Source organism: Bos indicus x Bos taurus, chromosome 5 (genome assembly GCF_003369695.1).
Source record: "Bos indicus x Bos taurus breed Angus x Brahman F1 hybrid chromosome 5, Bos_hybrid_MaternalHap_v2.0, whole genome shotgun sequence".
NCBI lineage: Eukaryota > Metazoa > Chordata > Mammalia > Artiodactyla > Bovidae > Bos > Bos indicus x Bos taurus.
Genome location: NC_040080.1, coordinates 71,203,178 through 71,226,405, shown reverse-complemented (window position 1 = coordinate 71,226,405; position 23,228 = coordinate 71,203,178). Strand labels below are relative to the sequence as shown.

The 23,228-nt window shown below is 42.9% G+C and overlaps 1 protein-coding gene across 1 annotated transcript in view; it reads left to right on the top strand.

Annotated features, from left to right (window-relative positions):
- Window positions 1-17,622, top strand: part of GNS (glucosamine (N-acetyl)-6-sulfatase) — a 49,772-nt gene extending 32,150 nt beyond the window's left edge. The window contains exons 11-14 of the mRNA XM_027542439.1: window positions 7,675-7,782; window positions 8,776-8,886; window positions 10,501-10,661; window positions 14,974-17,622. Of these exons, the coding sequence (XP_027398240.1) occupies window positions 7,675-7,782; window positions 8,776-8,886; window positions 10,501-10,661; window positions 14,974-15,052 (459 nt within the window). The 3' untranslated portion in view covers window positions 15,053-17,622. The remainder of the gene's footprint in view (window positions 1-7,674; window positions 7,783-8,775; window positions 8,887-10,500; window positions 10,662-14,973) is intronic.
- Window positions 17,623-23,228: the final 5,606 nt, after the last annotated feature.

Below are 23,228 nucleotides of genomic sequence, written 5' to 3'. Positions count from 1 at the left end.
AACAGATGAATTCTTAAAAGTGAAAATTAATATCTCAGTATAAAAATAGGCAAAAGAAGTAACTAATCAATTCTCAGAGGAATTAAAAATGACTAGAGTCAGTGCAAAAAGATTGCTTCAATGCTGATCAAAGAAAGGCTTAACTGAAGGAGGCCCCTATTGCCTGTAGAACTGGCAAAGATGAAAAAGATTAATACCCAGTAATTATAGAAGTCTGAAAAAAAATGAAAGCTACTCAGACTCATTGAAGTGTAATCAGTATAAGCTATCAGTAGGCTAATTTAATAAGACCCATCACTTCAGAATACACACATCAAGCAGATCTAGGAATTTACTCTTAAGAGAACAAAATTCGTTCAAGAATTATCTGAGTACCTACTGTGTCTGGCACTGCACAATGCTAACTATAAAGAACTGCGTGTAATATTCACCTGGAGCCGTCACAACATTGTTAATCAGCTGTACCCCAATACGTAATAAAAAGTTTAATTAAAAAACCCTGCATACAGTAGTAATAGAAGAAAATTATAAAACCTGAATATACAGAAGGGAATTGGTCACATTGTGGCAAAATTAAACAAGACTATTGAAGCAGCACTAAATGATGTGCGTAAGTATATATTGACTTAGAAAGATGACCACCACATACTGCAGGGAGAAAAGGAGGTTTCAAACAGCATCTCTTTTTCATTAAAAATGTATGTGAATATGTTTAGGCATAGAGAAGTTTGACGGATCAGTACTGTATATTATAGGTAACTCTTACTGATTTGTATGAATCTGTCACAATTATTAGGTGAGGTGTGACTTATCCAAGAGAGTACATGTCACTCATGTAAGTTATAAAACACAGGAAATACCCATGAACCCATAATCCCATTTAAGAACTGAAATACTCCTCATATTGATGGGTCTTCCTATGCACTCCTCCCCATCCCACCCCTTTACCTGCCCTTACCAGTTATCACTTTTCTGAATTTTATGGTTGTTACTCTCTGGCTTTTATTTTTTTAGTAGTTATCATGTACGTAGCCATAAACAACATACCTGTCTTGGGGGAAAAATACCTATCTTGTTTTGCACTCTAAAGATGACATTCTACTAGTTGTAATCAAGCCTTTTTTTCCAGTTCAGCATTGTTTGCAGATTGATCCATATTGTTCACTGATACCTAATATTCCATCCTAAGAAGGAATGCTTCACCTCTTAATTATATTTTTTTATCAGTTGTACATTTGTGGTATTCTAGTTTTGCTCTAGGCGTGGTGCTGCCATGACATTCTCATACGTGTTTCCCAGTGAGCATGTGTATACACACCAAGGTCACGGGAACCTCACATCTTCATTCCTACAAATATCACCAAGTTATTGTCCAAAATCATCATCAGTTTATATTCCACCAGTAATGTGTAAGAATTCCTTTTGCTCTATATGAAGCTATCAGACTGCTTCATTTTTTTGCCTATCTAGGGGGTGAAAAACAACAAAATTATAGTTGGTTCTACGGTACATTTCTTTATTAATGAGATGAATCACTTTTTTCACAGCTTAATTCCCTTACTATACAATTTACCAGTTTAAAGTTGACAGCTCACTAGGTTTTGATATAGTCAGAGTTGTACAACTTCAGTATAATCTAACTTTACAACGTTTTCATCACCCCCAAAAAGAAACCCCCAGATACACTAGGAGTCACTCCAGGCTCCCTCTCTCAGCACCAGACAGGCACTCCTTTCTGTCACTACAGATCGTCTGCTGTGGACATTTTCTGTAAATAGAATCATACAGTGTGTGGTCTCTTGTGATTGGCTGAAAACACTGAGCTGTCTTCAAGGGTCATCCCCATTGTAACACACGTTACTACTTCATTCCTTCTTATTACTAAACAGTAGTATTCCATGTATTTATCCAGCCACGTATTTATCCAGCCATCAGTTGATAGACATTTGCATTGTTTCCCGTTTGACTCTATGAGTAACACTGCTGTGAACATTTATATATAGATTTTTGGGTGAGCTAATGTTTTCCATTCTCTTGAGTGTATCCTTAGTAGAACTGCTAGGTCATGTGGTGATTTTTCTATTTAACCTTTTGAGGAACTTCCAGACTGTTTCTAAAGTGATGGCACTGTTCTGTATATTCCCACCAGCAGTGTAAAAGGATTCAGTTTCTCTACGTCTTTGCCATCAGTTGCTGTTATCTTTTTACTATGTCTTAATGGGTGTGAGGGATTTGATTTAGGTCATACCTGAATGGTCTAGTGGTTTTCCCTACTTTCTTCAATTTAAGTCTGAATTTGGCAATAAGGACCTCATGATCTGGGCCACAGTCAGCTCCTGGTCTTGTTTTTGCTGACTGTATAGAGCTTCTCCATCTTTGGCTATAAAGAATATAATCAGTCTGATTTCGGTGTTGACCATCTGGTGATGTTCATGTGTGGAGTCTTCTCTTGTGTTGTTGGAAGAGGGTGTTTGTTATGACCAGTGTGTTCTCTTGGCAAAACTCTGTTAGCCTTTGCTCTCCTTCATTCTGTGTTCCAAGGCCAAATTTGCCTGTTACTCCAGGTGTTTCTTGACATCCTACTTTTGCATTCCAGTCCCCTATAATAAAAAGGACATCTTTTTTGGGTGTTAGTTCTAAAAGGTCTTGTAGGTCTTCATAGAACCATTCAACTTCAGCTTCTTCAGCATTACTGGTTGGGGCATAGATTTGGAATACTGTGATATTGAATGGTTTGCCTTGGAAACGAACAGAGATCATTCTGTTGTTTTTGAGATTGCATCCAAGTACTGCATTTCGGACTCCTGTTGACCATGATGGCTACTCCATTTCTTCTGAGGGATTCCTGCCCACAGTAGTAGATATAGTGGTCATCTGAGTTAAATTCACCCATTCCAGTCCATTTTAGTTCACTGATTCCTAGAATGTCGACATTCACTCTTGCCATCGCCTGTTTGACCACTTCCAATTTGCCTTGATTCATGGACCTAACAATCCAGGTCCCTATGCAGTATTGCTCTTTACAGCATCAGACCTTGCTTCTATCACCAGTCACATCCACAACTGGGTATTGTTTTTGCTTTGGCTCCATCCCTTCATTCTTTCTGGAGTTATTTCTCCACTGATCTCCAGTAGCATATTGGGCACCTACTGACCTGGGGAGTTCCTCTTTCAGTATCCTATCATTTTGCCTTTTGATACTTTTGACTGTGTGGATCACAATAAACTGGAAAATTCTGAAACAGATGGGAATACCAGACCACGTGACCTGCCTCTTGAGAAACTTATATGCAGGTCAGGAAGCAACAGTTAGATCTGGACATGGAACAACAGACTGGTTCCAAACAGGAAAAGGAGTACGTCAAGGCTGTATACTGTCAACCGGCTTATTTAACTTACATGCAGAGTACATCATGAGAAACGCTGGGCTAGAAGAAGCACAAGCTGGAATCAAGATTGCCAGGAGAAATATCAATCACCTCAGATATGCAGATGACACCACCCTTATGGCAGAAAGTGAAGAGGAACTAAAAAGCCTCTTGATGAAAGTGAAAGAGGAGAGTGAAAAGGTTGGCTTAAAGCTCAACATTCAGAAAACGAAGATCATGGCATGTGGTCCCATCACTTCATGGCAAATAGATGGGGAAACAGTGTCAGACTTTATTTTTGGGGGCTCCAAAATAACTGCAGATGGTGACTGCAGCCATGAAATTAAAAGACGCTTACTCCTTGGAAGGAAAGTTATGACCGACCTAAATAGCATATTGAAAAGCAGAGACATTACTTTGCCAACAAAGGTCTGTCTAGTCAAGGCTATGGTTTTTCCTGTGGTCATGTATGGATGTGAGAGTCAGACTGTGAAGAAAGCTGAGCGCCGAAGAATTGATGCTTTTGAACTGTGGTGTTGGAGAAGACTCTTGAGAGTCCCTTGGACTGCAAGGAGATCCAACCAGTCCATTCTAAAGGAGATCAGTCCTGGGTGTTCTTTGGAAGGAATGATGCTAAAGCTGAAACTCCAGTACTTTGGCCACCTCATGCGAAGAGTTGACTCATTGGAAAAGACCCTGATGCTGGGAGGGATTGGGGGCAGGAGGAGAAGGGGCCGAGAGAGGATGAGATGGCTGGATGGTATCACTGACTCGATGGACGTGAGTCTGAGTGAACTCCGGGAGTTGGTGATGGACAGGGAGGCCCGGCGTGCTGAGATTCATGGGGTCGCAAAGAGTTGGACATGACTGAGCGACTGAACTGAGTGGGTATGAGTGGGACTCGTTGTGGTTCTGATTTGCATTTTCCTAATGACTAATCTTGTTGATTTGTTGTCACAAACATACCTTGTCGTGTATTTGTTGGACATTTGTATATCTTCTTTGGAGAAATGTCTATTCAGACATTTGCTTGTTTTTTCAGTTGGGTGTTTGATCAGTGAGTCATCTTTCACTTACATCTTTTGTGTTTCTTCCCTTGTGAAATGCCTTTTTTGCCATGATATTCCCCGTTTGTGACTTGTCTTCTCCCTGCATTAAGATATGACAGTGCAGGAGTGTGTGAAGCACCTCTTTTATGAGATGATTTAGTGTCCTTTGTGTCTTGTTTATAAAAATACTTTTGAACCTTGAGGTCAGAAAATAGTTCTCCCAAATTTTCTTCTGAAAATTCTGTAGTTCTGCCTCTTAACCTTTGAGTCCTTGATGTATCTGGAATTGGTTTTCTTGCATGGTAGGAGTCAGGAATTCAGTTTCATTTCTTTTTCTATAAATACTCAGTTGTCTTTTCTGTTACACAAATATGTCTGTCCCTCAACCAGTGTGTTGTTACAAAGCTGTATAATTAAACCTTGCATGTGTACACTTCTCTCTTAGGGTTATTAGGGGTCTCTTAAGAGTTGTTCTTAGGGGTATCTTAAAAGACAGTTATCTTTCTTCTATCTTCCATGTAAACTTTATAAAATCAGCTTTTCAGATTGCTTAAAAAATCATTTTGGGCTTTGGCTGGAATTGCAATAAATCTATAGGATCATATAGAGGGAAATTTTTATCTCTTCACTCTTCCTAAACAAATCTTACACCGTTAATCTTATTTCTAGTTAGAAAAAAAAAACAACTTCACTACAGGGCTAAAGTCATTATGCTATGTATAATTAATTTCTCTGCAGTTTCGTAAATGCCCCCTGGGACCTGGCTATCTTCCTTGTTCTTTTGTTTTGAAGGTTAGTCCTGTGGAAACCTCTGGTGTATTAGGGCTGTCGTACCTCTCGCTCTGCCTTAATATGGTAGCTACTAGCCGCCTGTGACTATTTAACTAAAGTGAGAAATTCAGTTCCTCAGTGGCAGTAGCCACATATCAATTGCTCCAGACACCTTGTATCAGGCAACAGTTACAAAACATTTCAGTCAGAAAGTTCTGCTGCACAGGGCTGCTGTAGACCAGGGCGTGGCAAACCCCTGTGGGCCAAGTCAAGCCCACCCTGGGGGTTTTGTAAATGAAACTGTATCAGGACACAGCCGAGCTCATCCGTGTAGTCCATGTGTGTGTTGCTTGGCCTACTTTCCTGCTGCAATAGCAGAATCGAGTAGTGGAAACAGAGACACTGTAGCCACAGTCTCTAAATACTATCTAGCCTTTGACAGAAAACACTGAATGACCCTTCGTTGGTTTCAAACTTGGTGGCACATTCGTATCTCCTGGGAAAGAAAAATGCTAAGTCCTGGGTCCCAGCCCCAGTAAGCCTGATTGATTGGAGATATGACGTGGCCCCACGGTGGCTTTAACACGCAGCTGAGTTGGAGAGCTGCTCTCGACCCCCAGGCACTCTTCTCCTCCCTGCATGCTTTGACATTTAAGTGTGCGGTTTTGAGGTCCACTCAAGTCCGACAGATAAGCTCTTCCCCTGAGCCCCAGCTTCCATGGCTCAGGATTGGCAGAATGGGTTCTTACAGGGGAGTTGGTGACTGCTGAAGTCTTTTGTAGCTTAGGATTTCTGTGACCTTCATCTGCACAGGATGGTGCGGGTTTCTTCATAGAACAGTGACTGAGGACATCAGTTCCTCTCTGACTCTCCTTTCCAAGCAGCTGTGACCCCCTACAGCCTTGAGCAGACCACACACTCCCCCCCTACTGTGGTCACCAGGCTAGATAGGTCCACTCCAGTCCTCAGGGTAGTGGTTCTCACACTAGCACCCATCAGCAGTGCCTGAGGGGCTGGTTCAAGTGCAGACCGCTCCCCGCCCCCACTGGGAATAAAGAATTTGAGTTTGTAACCAGTTCCAGCTCCTAGGGGCACATTTTGAGCACCACTCTTTTGGAGCAGTGCCTCTCGAATTTTACTGTACATATGAGTCACCCAAGGATCTTACTAAAAATGCAGACAGGCTTTTTAAGACCACAGTAGGGCCTGAGATGGTGCATTTCTAAGCAGCCCCCAGGCACTGCTGATAGACCACAAACCAGACTTTGACTACTATGACTATAGACCATTTTAAGAGCTCGCTCCCCCACGTACACACACCCGTGTACACACACACACACACACACACACACCCCTTGGCAGTTACAGTGCCAAGTCCTAACCACTGATCATCAAGGAACTCCCTTAGGAGCCCCTTCTAGCCTGGCCTAGCTCAGATTCTGCTGCTGGGCTGACTTTTCTAAAGCACAGCCTTGACTGTGTCACTTCCTTGTTCAAAGCCCCAGAGCCTCTCGTCACCTGCCATTCTATGTAGTACAAGTGGGCAGCCTGCTGTCCGGACCTTATTCTGTTTGGTACCAGCCTGCCTGTCCACCGGCCCTGGCACTGCTTCCTTGTCTGAAAGCTGGGTATCAGGAACCCACATACCAGGTGTCCTGCTTCCACCCTGGCCTTACACTGTCCTTTTGATCCCAAACTCCCTCTCCTTTTCACCATTTGTGTGCCTGTCTTAAACATTCCCCTTTCAAATGCCGCTGCTCTTTTCCTTCTGCTCCATTGATGTGCAGCAAAAATGAAATGAGTTTATATATGTATGGTATCTTCGTTCTGACCATCAAGAACCTGTTGACCATCAAGTCCTGTTACAGTCCTTAGCTCACCAGCCATATTTAATTTCTCAGCACTAGCTTAGACGAATTTTTAGAGTTTATAGACAGTATTGTTTAGTCTGATCTGAACTTTCAGCACCTTGCCATACAACTTTGATTCTTGCTTCACGACTTCGTTGGTTTCCATTCCTGACCTGCTCCACAGGAGTGGTCTTGAGAAATAACTATGCTCAAAGCATTTGACATTACTTGTGAGAATCCTGGGGGTCTCCCAGGTGGCTCAGTGGTGAAGAATCCACCTGCCAATGCAAGGAGACAAAGGAGACATGGGTTCAGTCTCTGGGTTGGGAAGATTCCCTGGAGGAGGAAATTGCAACTCACTCCAGTATTCTTGCCTGGAGAATCCCATGGACAGAGGATCCTGGCCATGGGGACACAAAGAGTCAGACATGATTGAGCGACAGAGCATGTGAGGACTCTACAACTGGACGTGATACTCGGTAGCCTTCAAATGCCTCCATTTTAGTCATTCCCTTCAGTTACTGAACAGTCAGTTCATTTTGACTCCCAGGACCCCTTGAGTGGTAGAATGAATAACACTGTGATTTTAGCCTACTCTGTACGCCTCATTGAAACCACTTTTGCTCTTCTTTCTAGAAAGGGGCCAGTAATCTGACTTGGCGATCAGACGTCCTGGTGGAATATCAGGGAGAAGGCCGCAACGTCACTGACCCCACGTGTCCTTCCCTGAGTCCTGGAGTGTCTGTGAGTGTGGCGCAAGTTGTCTTAGACGCCTTCTCATGGATGGCACAACTGGCGTGGGTTTAGACGTGCCAAGTGCTGAAACTCAGTTAATCTCAGTCCTCTTCCTTTCACTTTGTCACTTGACTCTGGGAGGTTAGGAGATAAACAAAGGTAAAAGTAATCCTGAAAATGATGATCTGCCGACCTACCGTCAAAAACGGACACTTCGAATTCTTCTAGTTTTTATACCAAGTTCACAAATCTGCCCTCCTTCTTACTTTATCAGGACCCCTTCCTTTCTTCTACCCATCCCAACTGTGGTACCACTTTTCGTTAGGGATGTGATCAGTGGCATCCAGCAGAGAGACAGGGTTTCCACCTATAAGCGGGCCAGCATGAGCATCTTGATTTGGTGGCAGCCAGACTGGTCATGGAGGGGACATGAGCGACATCAGCCACTCTTTAGAGAATGGGTAATAGAGTCAACTCCAAATGGAAGCCTGACACTGACATGTTAAAATATAGTAAAAACCCAACCAAAAGATGGTATGGAAGACTTGATGGAATCAAAGTCAAGTCCTATTTGGTGATAAGAGTGCTCATAAACAACTTACTGCAAATGATTCCACAAAGCTCATTTCAGACTTTCCCCAAGCCTTGAGGATGAAAGTACCTAAAAAAACCTGCAGAGTGATTCACCTGCGTAGTGATTTCTTCTCCTTACCAACCTGTATATTTACAGGGGCTCGTTAGAACTCATTCCTGTCAGGAGATTAGCAGGCAGGGATGGCAGCAGTCTACACACACAGCAGCCACACCTCATGTTCCTTAATCGAGTCAGCCCTTAGTAGGAGCTGAGTCTCACGTCTGTTTTCAATTTACTTCTCTGTGGAAAGTTCCCTCCTTTCTGTCCAGTTGTATGTCTGGCTCAAGCCAGCCTGGCTGCTGCTGTATGCAAGTAGCATTTGTCACTGTTGAAGGTGCTCTTCAGCTAACTTTTCAATGTCCCTACAGCAATGCTTCCCTGACTGTGTGTGTGAAGATGCATATAACAACACCTATGCCTGTGTGAGGACCATGTCAGAACGGTGGAACTTACAATACTGCGAGTTTGATGACCAGGAGGTAAGAGGGCCTGCTGCCCCACCACCCCTTGTGTCTATTGCCAGGGCTTTGTTAGCTGGACTTGGTGGCCGAAGAGAAATTCCAGGACTGTTCCTGGGGAAATCGGGTTTATTTTCTCACTGAGGTAAAGTTGCAGCAGCAGCAGCAGCATAGTTGCTTTACGACATTGTGTTAGTTTCTGCTGTGCCGTGAAGTGCATAGCTGTGTGTGGATACATATATCACCTTCCTCTTGAACCTCCCTCCCCTTCCCTCATCCCACCCTCAGGGTCATCACAGAGCACCAGGCTGAGCTCTCTGTGCTGTAGAGCAGCTTCCCACTAGCTATCTGTTTATACATGGTAGCATACGTGTGTCAGTCACAATCTCCCAATTCTTATCTATACTCACACTTATGTCTCCATTGGTTAAGGAAATAGAATTCCACAAGGCCATACTTGACTTCTCTAACTGACCTTGCTGGGTGGGGCTTTCTCTACTTCCACCACCTCCCACACATACACTTGAAATACACACGGTTCACTTTTCCAGAATGCTACATGCCTGGTCTGGGGTGAGGGTAAGAACTTCTTTGGAGATGAAAGGAGTCGGGGGCCTTTCCTAGAAAGCTTCCTGGCCAGCAGCTGGCTCAGACCCCCCTGTTCCTAGCACAGCATAGACCAGTGCTGCTCACATGGATCAGCAGGTTAAAGGCAGCATCCTTGGAGGAAGGTGGCTTTCAGCCAGCCCGGATCAGTGTGGATTATCTGGAGGAGCACACGCACTCCAGTCCCTTGTTCTTACTCTTCATCAGCGGGTGCACACCTGCCCCATCTGGCAGCCTACATTTTGCCGTATGGAGCCAGCACTCATCATGTTTCTCAGAAATTGACTTGCTCACTATTTATTTGTGGGTCATAAGCACTTCAGAGAACAAGCAAGAGAGCTTCCCTCAAACTCAGTCCCTTCCGCTTTATAAGTGATCGTGTGAGGGCAGCTCCTTGAAGCCTTTATAAGCAAAATTGATGTACATCTTCTGAGCCTATCACTTAACTCCAATCTGGAGAACAAAGTACTGATGGAGGGGAAAATAGTGTTATTAGATGCCTCTCATTTTAGAAATAACGTCTCTTTCTTCAAGTGGTGTTATGTATCTAAAATAGGAAAACTTAACATTTTTATAAGATGGGTTCCTTTCATATCTGTTCTCATTTGAATCTTCACAACTGTAAGGCAAAGATGAACTTCAGATATCAAGTCTCACGCAGTAACCTTATTACTTGGTCTCGTTTCTGAGCCCTTGCCATTTGACAGTCCTGCCTTCTGTTCTCTGCTTTAATTATAGAAGGAAGGCTTTTCCCTCCTGACTTTCCCTGAAGGCACAGGAGTGCTGGAGGCCTGTTTCCAGCACGTGGGCCATAGACTCAGAGTAATTCAACCCTCAGAACAGATGGTCCACTGTCTGCTCCGTACCCTCGGGCTCTTTGAGCATCTTGAGACCGGATGCTATTCTCCCAGGCCTTGGTTTTTAATCCACCTCCTCTCTTTCCATTTAGAAATATCTCACATGAGGCGTATTTCTTCAGATGTGATAACCCTTGCTCTTCTTTTTCCTCCATATTTTCATTTCCTGTAGGTGTTTGTAGAAGTCTATAACCTGACTGCAGACCCACACCAACTCAATAACATTGCTAAAAGCATAGATCCAGAGCTGCTGGGAAAGATGAACTATCGGCTGATGATGTTACAGTCCTGCTCTGGACCAACCTGCCGCACTCCAGGGGTCTTTGACCCCGGGTAAGTTTCCCATCGTCCTCAATGACTTTGCCCAGTTGTCTTCAGCAGTCCTGCCGTTCCTGGAGGCAGAGGGAGCCCAGTGGGTCCTTCCTGCTCTGAGCTGAGCTGTTTCTCACTGCTCTGCTTTATACGGGGAATGCTGGGTCTTAGTGCAGCAGCCAGTTGTGCTGAGAAAATGAGCTGCTTGAAAGTCTTGCTCTCCACAGGCAGTGTGTGCTCTAGCTGGAGGCACAGCCCTGGTCCCCACCACACAGGGCTCTCGCTCCCCTTCCTGCCTGTGGTTCTTGTCATGTTACCACTTGATTGCTCTGGTAACACCTGGGGCTGCTTTAATGTAAGCTGACCAAGGGCCACCCTGGTCCTAGCGCTTCTCAGAGCCTTGCCTGCCTTTCATTTCTCAGAAGCCCCAGTTATAGAAACTTGAATACTTGCCAGTAAATTTAATATAATAAATACACAAAATGTAAGTATGAACTCTCAGATGTCAAAATAAATAAGCCCACTGCAGTATATGAAGGTTGGAAAGACATTTAACTCACTCACTAAGTTACTTCTGTTCTTCCTACTCTCATGCCTCTTAAATAGTAACTTTGTACCAGTAACATGGTTCACGACACCCTATGCATTTGAGCTGCATGTGGGAAGCCGCCTGTCATTTTGGGCTTGATTATAAAATTAAAAATCAAACTCTCTTTGGCAAAGAATTATTTCAGTTTGTATACTCTGATTGTAGGAAAGAAGAAAGAATGATATCCTAGGCTGATGAAAATTAGTAACTTAATTATTTAGCCAACTAACATGTGAAGTGGTATCTTCAATCCAAGTTCGTAAGGAATGTATGTGACTAAAGAAAGGGGATTGTAGACTATTTGTTAAAGAAATGTAACACTTTTGCTTTCAAACCCTGTATGTAGAGCCAGAGACATGGATGCCAGTAAACTAAAGCTAGGTAATGGGAATTCCCTGGCTGTCCAGTGGTTAGGACTCCAGTTTCACCACTGAGGGTGTGGCTTCAATCCTTGGTCAGGGAACTGAGATCCTTCTTTGTCTCATATAAGAGTCCTTTTTTTTTTTTTAAGTCAGTTTTGTCTTACATGAGTATTGCTACTCTAGCTTTCCTTTGATTTCCATTTGTATGGAATACGTCCAGCCCCTCGCTTTCAGTCTGTCTGTTACTAGACATAGAGTGCCTGTAGTGACTAGACGTGAAGTGGCTCTCTTGTAGTCAGCGTATATACGGGTTGTTTTGTACTTCCTTAGGTTGGAGCGTTTAATAACTTATGTTTAAGCTAATTACTGATACATAGGTATGTTCTTACTGGTCTTTTTTTTCCCCTTTTTTCTCTCCTCCTATGATTTGGTGACTAACTTAAAAGCTTTAGATCTCACCATCAGATCTGAATGAGAGCCTTTCTGAGTATTCTTGGTTTTAGGTTCTTCTTTTTCATCACTTTTAATATATCATGCCACTCCCTCCTGGCCTGCTGAGAAATCAACAGACAACCTTATGAGGATTCTGTTGTATGTGTTGTTTTTCCCTTGTTTTTTAAAAATATTTTCTCTTTAATTTTTGCCAATTTGATTAATGTGTGTCTCAGTGTGTTCTTCCTTACGTTTGTCCTGCCCGGGACTATGTGTTTCCTGGACTTGAGTGACTGTTTCCCATATGGGGGAATTTTTCAGCTATTATCTTGCCAGATATTTTCTCTGGCCCTTTCTCTCTCCTCCTTCTGGGACCCCTATAATGTTGGTGCATTCAGTGTTGTCCCAGAGGTCTCTTAGACTGTCCTCATTTCTTTTTATTCTTTTTTCTTTATTTTCCAAGGCAGTGCTTTCCATCATTCTGTCTTCTAGCTCACTTAACCATTCTTTGGCCTCATTTATTCTGTCACTGATTTCTTCTAGTGTATTTTTCATTCAGGTTTTGTTCATCTGTTTGTTTCTTCTTCAGATCGTCTCTTTATTAAGCATTTCTTGTATCTGTATCTCCATTTTTTCCCAAGATCTTGGATAATCTTTACTGTCAGTACTCTGAATCTGTATTGCTTGTCTCTATTTCAGTCGGTGGTTCTTCTGGGAATGTATCAAGTTCCCTTGTATAAGACATATTCCTCTGCTGTTGCATCTGGTCTACCTTTTCTGTTAGAAAAGTTAGTTGCAGTTTCTGTTCCACAGGCTGCAGGATTGTGGTTCTTCTTACTTCTGCTATCTGCCCCTTGGTGAATGAGGCCAGTCTAAGAGGCTTTTGCAGGCTTCCTAGGGGGTGAGAAGACTGGTGTGGGCCCATTGGTGTGGAGTTGGGCCCACTGTCCAACTCCACCAGCTCTTGTCCCTCTGGTGGGCAGGGCCATGTCATGGGTTATGTTTAGCAAGGTGCTGTGGGCTCAGGATGACATTAGGTAGCCTGTCTGCTGATGGGAGGGGTTGTATTCCCACCCTCTTGGTTGGTTGGCTTGAGGCATCCCAGCCCTGGAGCCTGTAGGCTGTTGGGTGAGGCCAGGCCTTGTAAGAAGGTAGCCTCCAGGAGGGCTCGTGTCAACTAGTACTGCTCAGAACTACCACCACCAGTGCCACTGTCCCCACAGGGAGCCACAGCTGCCCACCTGCGTCCCCAGGAGACCCTCCAACACCAGCAGATAGGTCTGGCTCAGACGTTATGAAAACAGTGCTTTTCCACTGGGTCCTGGTGCATACTGTCTGCACCCTCCAAGGGTGGAGTTTCTCTTCCTCCCCAAGTCTAAACTCACTGGCCTTCAAAGCCAAATGCTTTCGGAGCTCCTCCTCCCAATGCAAGACCACCTGGCTGGGGAGCCTGATGTAGTGCTCATAACTTTCACCCTGGTGGGAGAACCTCTGTGATAAAATATTTTACCAGTTTGTGGGTCACCCACCCATGGGTGTGGGGTTTGATTTTGTCACAGTTGCACCCCTCCTGCTGTCTTGTTGTGGCTTTTTCTCTTTTTTTGTATTGGGGGGTAGCTAATTGACAATGTCGTGAGAGTTTAGGCGAACAGCAGAGGGACTTGCCCATATAGATACATGATCTTGTCTCTCTCACCCCACCTCCCATCCACACTGCCTTGTGGTGGCTTCTTTGTCTCTGGATGTAGGATATCTTTTTGGTAAGTTTGGGGATGGTGGGGGGAGGGGGGTTGCCAATGTTTGTTTAGCAGGTAGTTGCGGTTTTGTCTTCATGAGAAGATGTAAGTTCATATCCTTCTACCCAGCCATCTTGTCTCCATCCTCAAAACAGCTGTTGATCCTTGGACACATTATCTTGCTTGAACAAGCCTCAGCTTGTATGAGAGGCCTGTCTTGGGCGTTCACAAGATGAGTAGATCTCCACACCTGCCTGGCAGAACCTTAAGGTTTATATAGAAGCTTTAATGGGGTTCAGCCACTTATATAATCCAGATGGTCTCAACAACACCTTACTCTCTTATGCCTTCTTCCATGAAATTGCTTTGTTTTTTTTAACCATTACTAAGTGTCTTGTTTACATTCTGGAGGGTTAGGGCTAAGATTCTCAATGCTGGCTTTGCTGATGTTGGCTTAAGCTAAAGTCCACGTGGCTTTTAAATTCCTTTGTTATTTAGTTGCTAAGTTGTGTCCAACTTTTCTGTGACCCCATGGACTACAGGCTGCCAGGCTCCTCTGTCCATGGGATTTCGCAGGCAAGAAGACTAGAGTGGGTTGCCACTTCCTTCTCCAGGAGATCTTCCTGACCCAGGGATCAAATCCACATCTTCTGCATCAGCAGGCAGAATTGATTTTATGTGCTAGATACTTCACATAAGTTGCCTTCCTGTTTTATTGGTGGCCAGAGATGTCAGTGACTTACCTATGTTCATAATAAGCCAGACTCAAGCTCCTGTCTGAAGTGCATACCTTACCTCTTACACACCACGGTCTGTGTGTCAAAATGTAAAAGAAGACGGGGCTGTGAAAATGCGGCAGGGGCTTTCAGCAAGGGCTACACTCTTGCACCAGGCTGCTTTATAGTTTAGGGATCCCTCCCTCCCCCGAAAAGCTTTAACCTTTCCTCCTAACACCTTTCAAGATTTGCCTTACCTCTGTTTTTCTTTTCTGCACTTTTACTATATTATTTTGTGCTCACTGACTTATGATGGAATTGCTCTTAATTACTAAGTACTCCTGCTCTGTACTACTTTCCCACTAGATCCTCTTCTGGTGATTTAGTTGCTTTTTTGTATCCCTTCCTGCCAGTCTTTCCAGTTAATATTCTGAATGAAGTACTCAATGGCTCACAACAGTTAATGCCGCCATTGTCTTACGCTTTTTCTGTCCCCAGGTATAGATTTGACCCTCGGCTTATGTTCAGCAATCATGGCAGCGTCAGGACACGAAGATTTTCAAAACACCTTCTGTAGCACCTGTGCGGTTGGATCTCTGCTCACCTCTTTCTGATGAAGTGATTGGAGTAGGTGTCTGTAGCTAGTCTTCAAGACCACGCCTGGAAGGGTTTCTGGACTGGCTTTAAGTCCTGTTTGAAAAAGCAACCCAATCAGCTGACTTCCTTGTGCAATGTGTTAAACTGTGAACTCTTGCCTGTGTGTCAGGAGTGGCTGTCCCTGGTCCCTTTATTTAGCTGATGACAATACTCCTGAGATCTTTGTTCTCACCAAACCCTTTTTGTCCTGGGGCCACAGTTTTTAATTAGTCCCCATGTGATCTGGACTTATAAATCCATTCAGATAAATGGCACTGCTTTGCCGGGGGTGGGAAATGTTTTTGGTATCCAGCTTGACCTAAAATCAGAGGACCTGCATAGCATTCCAGATTGAGCACTTCACTATCAAAAATACCAATATCACATGGCTTGAAGAACCACCATCAGAGCTGAACCACCTGATTAAAAACAAAAACTATTGGTTTTAGATTAGTAAAAATACACTTTTTATAATATTCATCACAACATGGTAAGGTCACAAATTCAAAACTTATCAACCAAGCTCTATTCATTTTTGGGAATTCTGGGCTTGTGCTTCATTGAAATAGAACAGTAGCAAGCTTTTGGTACAGGCTAATTCTAAGTAGTTCCTGAAGGTGATAGACATCTACTTGCCAGTGACTGCTCACATAGGGAGCCCGTTAACACCAGGGCTATTGAGGGAATGTCTCCCCTCTAAGATCTGAAAAAGTGGGTTAAGTATTTCAGCAGAGAAGGACTTCCAAGGGTTGGTGAAGGTTGTGTTTTCGGAGGGCCTTCTGTAGGTAGGGCTCTCCGGTTGATGAAAGGCCATAAATTAGGTGTACTAAGTGCCTGCCCAGCAGGGAGCCTGGGTTCCAGGCCCACAAGTGAAGTTGTGACACTCCCTCTGCATTTTGCTGACATTCTGTTCATTGTTATAAGATGTAAGAATTTTAGAGTTGATGTGAAGTACCAACTACTTAGCTTCTTCCCTCTCAGCTAACTTCTTCCTGAGTTTTTGGAGTCTGGTGCAGTTTGGGCCTTGTTTACTGTTTCTCTGTCAAAATTAGATTTTTTTTGATGCTTCCTCACTGTTTAGAACACCTGTATTTCTGTCTCTTGGCTCAAAGACTAATCCCCATTCTTATGTTGTCTTCACAAGAAGGCTAGTTGATGGTGGGGCAGCAGGTAAGAAGAGGATCTATGGTTTATAACCTGTCCCACTCAGGCAGTCTGATTTTAGCCTTATGTAAGGTCCTAGGTTGAGCTTTAAGCACTTTGTAACACATGGCCATAATAAGTGACTTTCTATCACAATCCCAGATTGCCATGTTGGGTTAATAGCCATTAGGTTTATTCCTTTACCTCACACAATCCCAGTAATTGTGGTATTTAGAGGTGAAATTGGCAAGAGAAATGAATACTTCTGTTTGAACTGTTTTAGGAAAAGAAATTCTAACAGTTTTGTAACTAAAAGCAAACTACAGTGTTGAGTATGGGTATCAGCTTTATTCTATGATTCTTAACATTAATCAGTCAGTTTCCACATTAATGAAAGTTGACCAGTTATTCCCAAATAAAAAGAAACCAACTCTTACCAGGTCTTGTACTGTGATGTGACATTATTCAGTTTTATGATGCTGCTTCCTAAAAGCAGATGAGGTCATGAGAGTAACTCAGATCAACTACCTGCTCTTACATGCAGATTTTGGGTTGGGTTGGTAGGGGGATGGACTGAAGCCCTCTTTGTACCTCTCATTTTTAAATGGTCTCTAATTTTTTTCTCTTGGACTGGCTTCATTCTCTGGGTCTATGCTAAAATCATCTTTCATAAAGAAGCCTTGGTTTATAGACTAACAGACCATAAAATGCACTGAAATTCCTCAGAATATGCATAAGGGCCTCACTGCAGGAGGATTGCCTTTTTTCTCTCAATTGTACTGACTGGAGGTTTATTTTCCCTTTTAAGAAGACCGGGTGCCCTTCAGAATAGAGAACTGTAACTATCAGGAATGAACAGAGATCTTGGGGATGAATAAAGATTTTGCCTTATTAGACTTCCTACTACAAAGCTCTCCTTCAAATACAATAACATTCCCTGCAACTAAAAAGTAGGGAATGCCTTTTGAGCATCTTTGAATTCGACCAGCGGTGCTGTTTCTAAATGTTTTAATTAACAACATTAGGGTAGTCTGGCAACTGTTCTTAAATTTACTTCTAAGGGTCTAAGGACTAGTATTTTAACAGAAGAAGATAAATTGTCCCAGGATCCTTATTAAGAGACAGCAAAGGGGTATTTAAACTGATCCACCAGTGGAACTAGGTGGGAATATTTAGGTCTCTCGCTTCACCACCACTTAGGTCCCACTGACTTTGTGAATTCCTGTGTTTGCCTCATCTGTTCCTGGAAGTCCTTCTGCCCTGGCTCTGTGTCATCTCAGTCATTTGACTTAGAAAGTGCCCTTCGAAGGACCCTGTTCACTGCTGCACTTTTCAATGAATTAAAATTTATTTCTGTTGTAGTGGAAATGTGTCTTTTGTTTTAGTCCACAAGTAGTAATTTTGACTCTCTTTGTTATTATATACTGTTTAATGTTTTAACGGCTCACCTAGTACTGGAGACGGGCTGTTTCCATTGGGTACTATAGTTCCTACCTGGAAAGCTCATGTATGTGTCCCTGATGAGTAGCATGCAGAAAATCTTCCTGATGATTCTTTATGCATTTACAGTTTGGAGGGGGGAAAAAAAAAACTTAACCTTGGCCAGCTTTAAACTGGCCACTTCCAAAGGTGCTTTGCCTTGATATCTAGTCACGTGATCCATTGCCCTAAATGAGAAATGAAGTCCTACTGGGGTTGGCATGCTTTTTTTCTTAAAGGGATAGTATTTTAGGTTTGCAGGCCATGTCTGTATTGCAGATACTTAATTCTGCTGTTTCAGTACAAAAGTAGCCATAGACAACCCACAACTGAATATGCATGGCTATGTTCCATCATCAAAAAGGGAAAAAGCCATAATTTGCCAATCTCAGATGTAGTAGGTTGCCTCTTAGAAGTTCTGAAGACCAGAAAAACAAGAGGTGAGAAGACACCCATTAAGTTTCCAGACTACCATCAGAAAAACAAATACTTGGATTTATCACAGTATCAAGTCAGCAAGGGAGAGGAGACTTTATTTGCACAGACTCAAAGTGAGGGTAAGTACAGATGACTCCATCCATTTTTCTAACTTGCACCCTGTCTGTTCCCACTGAGACTACCTTGCCCTGTAGAACCAAATACCATACACACTTAGTATTTGTTTCATCTTCTTTCTCTACCCACAGTGGGTTTAATGGACTAGTCATATGTGTGCCTGGAAGTCTGTTGTGGCAAGAGCAGAGAACCTAAGGCCCCCAGCTGAAAGCTCGATGCAGAGAACTTTACTGATGGCCTAGGGATTCCTCCGTAAGACAAGATTTATATGTGGAACGTGGGAGCTGGCTTCAGGAGGACCACAGAGCAGATGACAGTTCTAAATCTCAGTCTTTGAGAGGACGCTTTCATGACACTTTAAGCTGGTGAGACCTGAGATCTAGATCCTCGTGACCTGCAGCTCTGACCTGCTGATAGGTCCTCAAAGAGCAGAGGAATACAAAGAATGGTTGTAACTAGCATTTATTGTGACAAAAAGGGTTCTGTAGACTAGGTTCTTTAACTCAGTTTACCCAAGCTCATAAAGCTAATTAGAGTCAAGATTTCAAAGATCTGGCTTTGAAGACGTCCTTCTATTAAATTCTGCTGTCGCTGTGATCTAAGAAGGATTCCACCCTCGTAGATCTGAGTGCCTACTCTGGAAGTGAGCTAGGTTATGAAAGAGAAATATTCTTTTTCTGACCTCCAGGACGTCATGTAGATTGAAAAGAAAACTTGTCCCTGATATCTGTATTTATGGGGAAAATAGTTTCTGACTAAGAAGGAGAATTGACACTACCATTGAAATGGTTTCTTGTCCTGCTCCACAGCCTGACTTTTCAAAACAGAGCTCCTCTGACAAACCTTTAAATAGACTCACCAAGAATAACAAGATCTCAAATAAGTAACATCAGAAATGAAAGGGAAGATATTACAGCTGCACCTCAGATATACAAAGGAGCCTAAGAGAGTACCACAATTAATCAGATGCCAGTAACAATAAATTCCCAGAAACATAGAACCTTCCAGGACTGAATTATGAAAAAAACAGGAAATGTGAATAGTCTAATCACTAGTAAGGACCAGGTAGCTTCACTGGTGGATTCTACCAAGCGTTCAAAGTGGAATTAACACCAATCCTTCTCAAACTCTTCCAGAAATAGAAAAAGAAGGAACACTTCCAAACTCATTTTACAAGGCCAGCATTACTCTCATACCAAAACCAAACAACAGGTCAATATTCCTGACAAATACAGAGGCAAAAGTCCTCAACAAAGTATCAGCAGACTGAATTCAACAACACTCTAAAAGGTTCACACACCAGGATCAAGTGGAATTTAGTACAAGGATTTAAGAATGGTTCCATATCCACAGATCAATGTTATATACCACGTTAACAAGATGAAAGATGATAATCACTTCACAGATACAGAAAGAGCATTTGACAAAATTCAATGTTCGTTTATGATAAATGGTTATAGAGGAAATGCACCTCAACATAAAAGCCATAGATGAGAAGTCCACAGCTAACATCTTACTCAACAATGAAAACTTGAAAGCTTTGAGCAGGACAAGAAACAACTGACCAGGGTTCAATCCCTGGTCAGGGAACTATTTAATAAGATCCTGCAAGCTGCACAACACAGCCGAAAATAAGAAGACAAGGATGTTAAGAGAATCCCTGTGCACTGCTGGTGAGAATGTAAACTGAAATAGCCACTGTGGAAAACAGTAAGAGGTTCCTCAAAAAATTAAAAACAGAACTACTATATGATCCAGCAATTCCACTTGTGGGTATTTATCTGGAAAAAAAAAAAAAAACACACTAATTTGAAATCCCATATTCACTGCAGCATTATTTATAATAGCCAAGATACAGAAACAACCTATGTATTATTTACGATAGCCAAGATACAGAAACAACCTAAGTATTATTTACGATAGCTAAGATACAGAAACCACCTAAGTATCCATCAATGGATGCATGGATAAAGAAGATGTATATATATACAATACTATTCTGCCATAAAAATGAATGAAATCTTGCCAGTTGTGGCAATATGCATAGACCCTAAGGGTATTATGTTAAGTAAGACAAAGAACGACAGATACTTTACAATCTCACTAATACGTGGAATTTAAAAAATAATAATTACAACAGGAAAGGAAACCAAGCTTATCCCTATGGAGAACAGATACGGTGGTTGCCAGAGGTGGGGGTTGGGGAGTAGGACATACAGGTGAAGGGGGTCCAAAGGCACCAACTTCTAGTTCTAAAACAAGCCATGGGGATGTAACGTACAGCATAGTGACTGCAGTTAGCAATACTGTATTACATATTTGAAATTTGCTACGAGTACATGTTAAACGTCCTCATAAAAAAAATATTTTTGTAACTATGTATGGCAATGTATAACATAATGACCAAACCTAATTTACCAAGAGAAAATGGGACAAACCTTTAGCCAAAACCTATAAAACGGTAGGAGCCTGGGACAGGGCAAAGCTGCCCAGTGGTAGAAGCTCAACTTGTCTCCAAAGGCAGAAGAAAACCTTCTGCACATTATGTAACTGAAAGGTATAAGTAAATACCAGTTTGCAGCTATAACTGCCAAAACCTAGTAGAAGCTTCTTTATATGGTTGCTAAAGTATTGTTCTCAGCACATGCTGGAAAACATTTTAATGGACTCTAGGCCGGCAGGCCCCAGACACAAGTCCAAGTCTTCCCTCCAGAGGGTCTCTTACACACACAAGTTGGTGCGTGGGAGAGCCCAGCGCAGGGGCGGAGCTGCTTTCAGCAGCTGCTGCAGGCCAAGATCTTGGCGTGGCTTCTGAGGCACCTGTTGTCCAAATCAAGACCATCAGATGCTACTCCTTTGCCTCGTCCTAATGCTAGGAAAGTAGCTCAGAAGTGCAGCCGCTTCTGTTTAAGTCCTGAAGGAAAGTGGCTTCCCTATGTCCTTTTCTTCCCCAGGTCTCCTGTGTTTCCCAGCTCCTCCGAGATCGCCTGAGTAGCAACTTTATTAGACTTGACATCAACACAAGAACTTGGATCCTTTCAGCGGTCTGGAATGAGGGACCACTTACTGAGTCATCTATCAGGCAGTCTTCAGCCAGTGACTGCACTTTTATGGATGATTCCACAGAGAACGAAGCCTGGGATGCTGAGTCTGGTCTTCTGCACAGCAGGGGAACACAAAAACGGGGCCTCGGTCACCCTGCCCCCTTCCTCCCTATATTGCCACTTAGGGCCCTGGTGAAGGGTTCAGCCGGGGGTGAACACTGACTTAACAAGGAGAGGCAGGAAGCCTTGCCGAACAGCCCCATTCCTTCTCCAAGCTGCCCAACTGGCTGTTTCCAGACACGATGAAATGTTTAGTCCCACAGACGTTATGCCCCCCAGCTCAGAGAGCTGAAATGAGCTGAGGACATGCCCCAGTCCCCAGAGAGATTGCTATCTGGGGTGAGAATTCACACACATGACAACACCGCACGAGAAACAAAGGCCAGGGCCCCCAGGTGACACCCACACGTGACCCTCTGGTCTGGATCGCTCAGCACCTACAGGACCGTGACAGCATGGGCAGCCCCGGTCCTGCAGCTCTGAGCCTTGTGGGTCTAACTTGTCAGAGCAGACAGACAGCATTCTGCCGTATATTTATGGGAGGCACATAGAAAAGCACTGAATGTAGATTTTTTGGTCTGTTAATTGCCCTGGATCTTGAGTGTTTTGCCTTCCCTAAGCATGAGGTTAAAAAAGAAAAAAAACAAAAAATTTCACTTTGAAAAAAATGTCCCTCTTGGAAATTACATCCTAGGTGATGCTTCTTAGATGAATGTCAGTGTCAACATGCTATGTAAACATCCTGGCCCAGAAGTAAAGCAGCCATACACCACTATAGGAAGAATTTGGAAAATAGGACCACCTTACACTACATTAGGCTTTACAGGGAGTAGAGTACCTTGACCTTATGGAGAAAGCAAACATGATGCCCTCTCCGCTTTAGAGGGGAGGAAACAGCTGATCCAGGGCAATTGCTACTGTAAATTTAAACTCTGCCCCTGCCAAAGATGAACTCAGAACCCACTGAGAATTATTTAGCACTCTGTAAGTTCCTTTCTCATAACAGGAAAGACAGCAAGAGTGACGCCAATATAACACACTACCAAGAGAAAGGTTTGAGAAACCAGTGGCTATTACGTAGAAAAGTTTCCTGTAAATCATAAATTCTGCCAGGTAACTCCGACTCATCCTTAAAAATCTTAGCTCTAAATCACTCCCTCTAGGAAGCCTTCTCTAAAATTAGCCTAAGTAATAAACTCTCACAACGCTCTGTATCTCATCTTTGTGACACTTGCCGGTTTTCATTACACATGGAAACTGAAGCAAACCAGTTTCGGTGAAGACAGGACCATGATGTTCTTTCTCACCATAATCGACACAGTCCTAACATCCTCGGGTAATTTAAAAGTACTTGTTGAATAAAAGACGTTAAAACACTCAGTGTTCTACTCAAGTTTCTTTTTGTGTGAAGACAGAAAGAACTAATAGGAGTGAAAAGTTATTAAAAAAATTTAAAAAGGATCGTTGTAAGAAGACAGGTATCACAGAACCCAACAGTAAAACAGACACACTCATTCCTCAACTATGATTGCAATTAGTTCTAAGCTGTTTGTGGAAAGAGAAAGAAAAAGGAGGGAGGGAGGGGAACAGGAAGGGGAGGATGGAAGAGAGGAAGGAAACTATCAAAATTCACATTTTAATAAGCAGAAATCCTACTGTATTTCTAATAATATGAAAGTAACCTTAAATAGTTAGAATAGTTTGATCATATGCATTAAAGTCACAATACTGTGAATAACTGTGGGACCCAAACAGTTGACAGTACAAGTAACATCAGCATTTGTCACTTGGCAAAGTTTTCAAAACTAGGCAAAATTAGGAATGTGTAGAACTCAC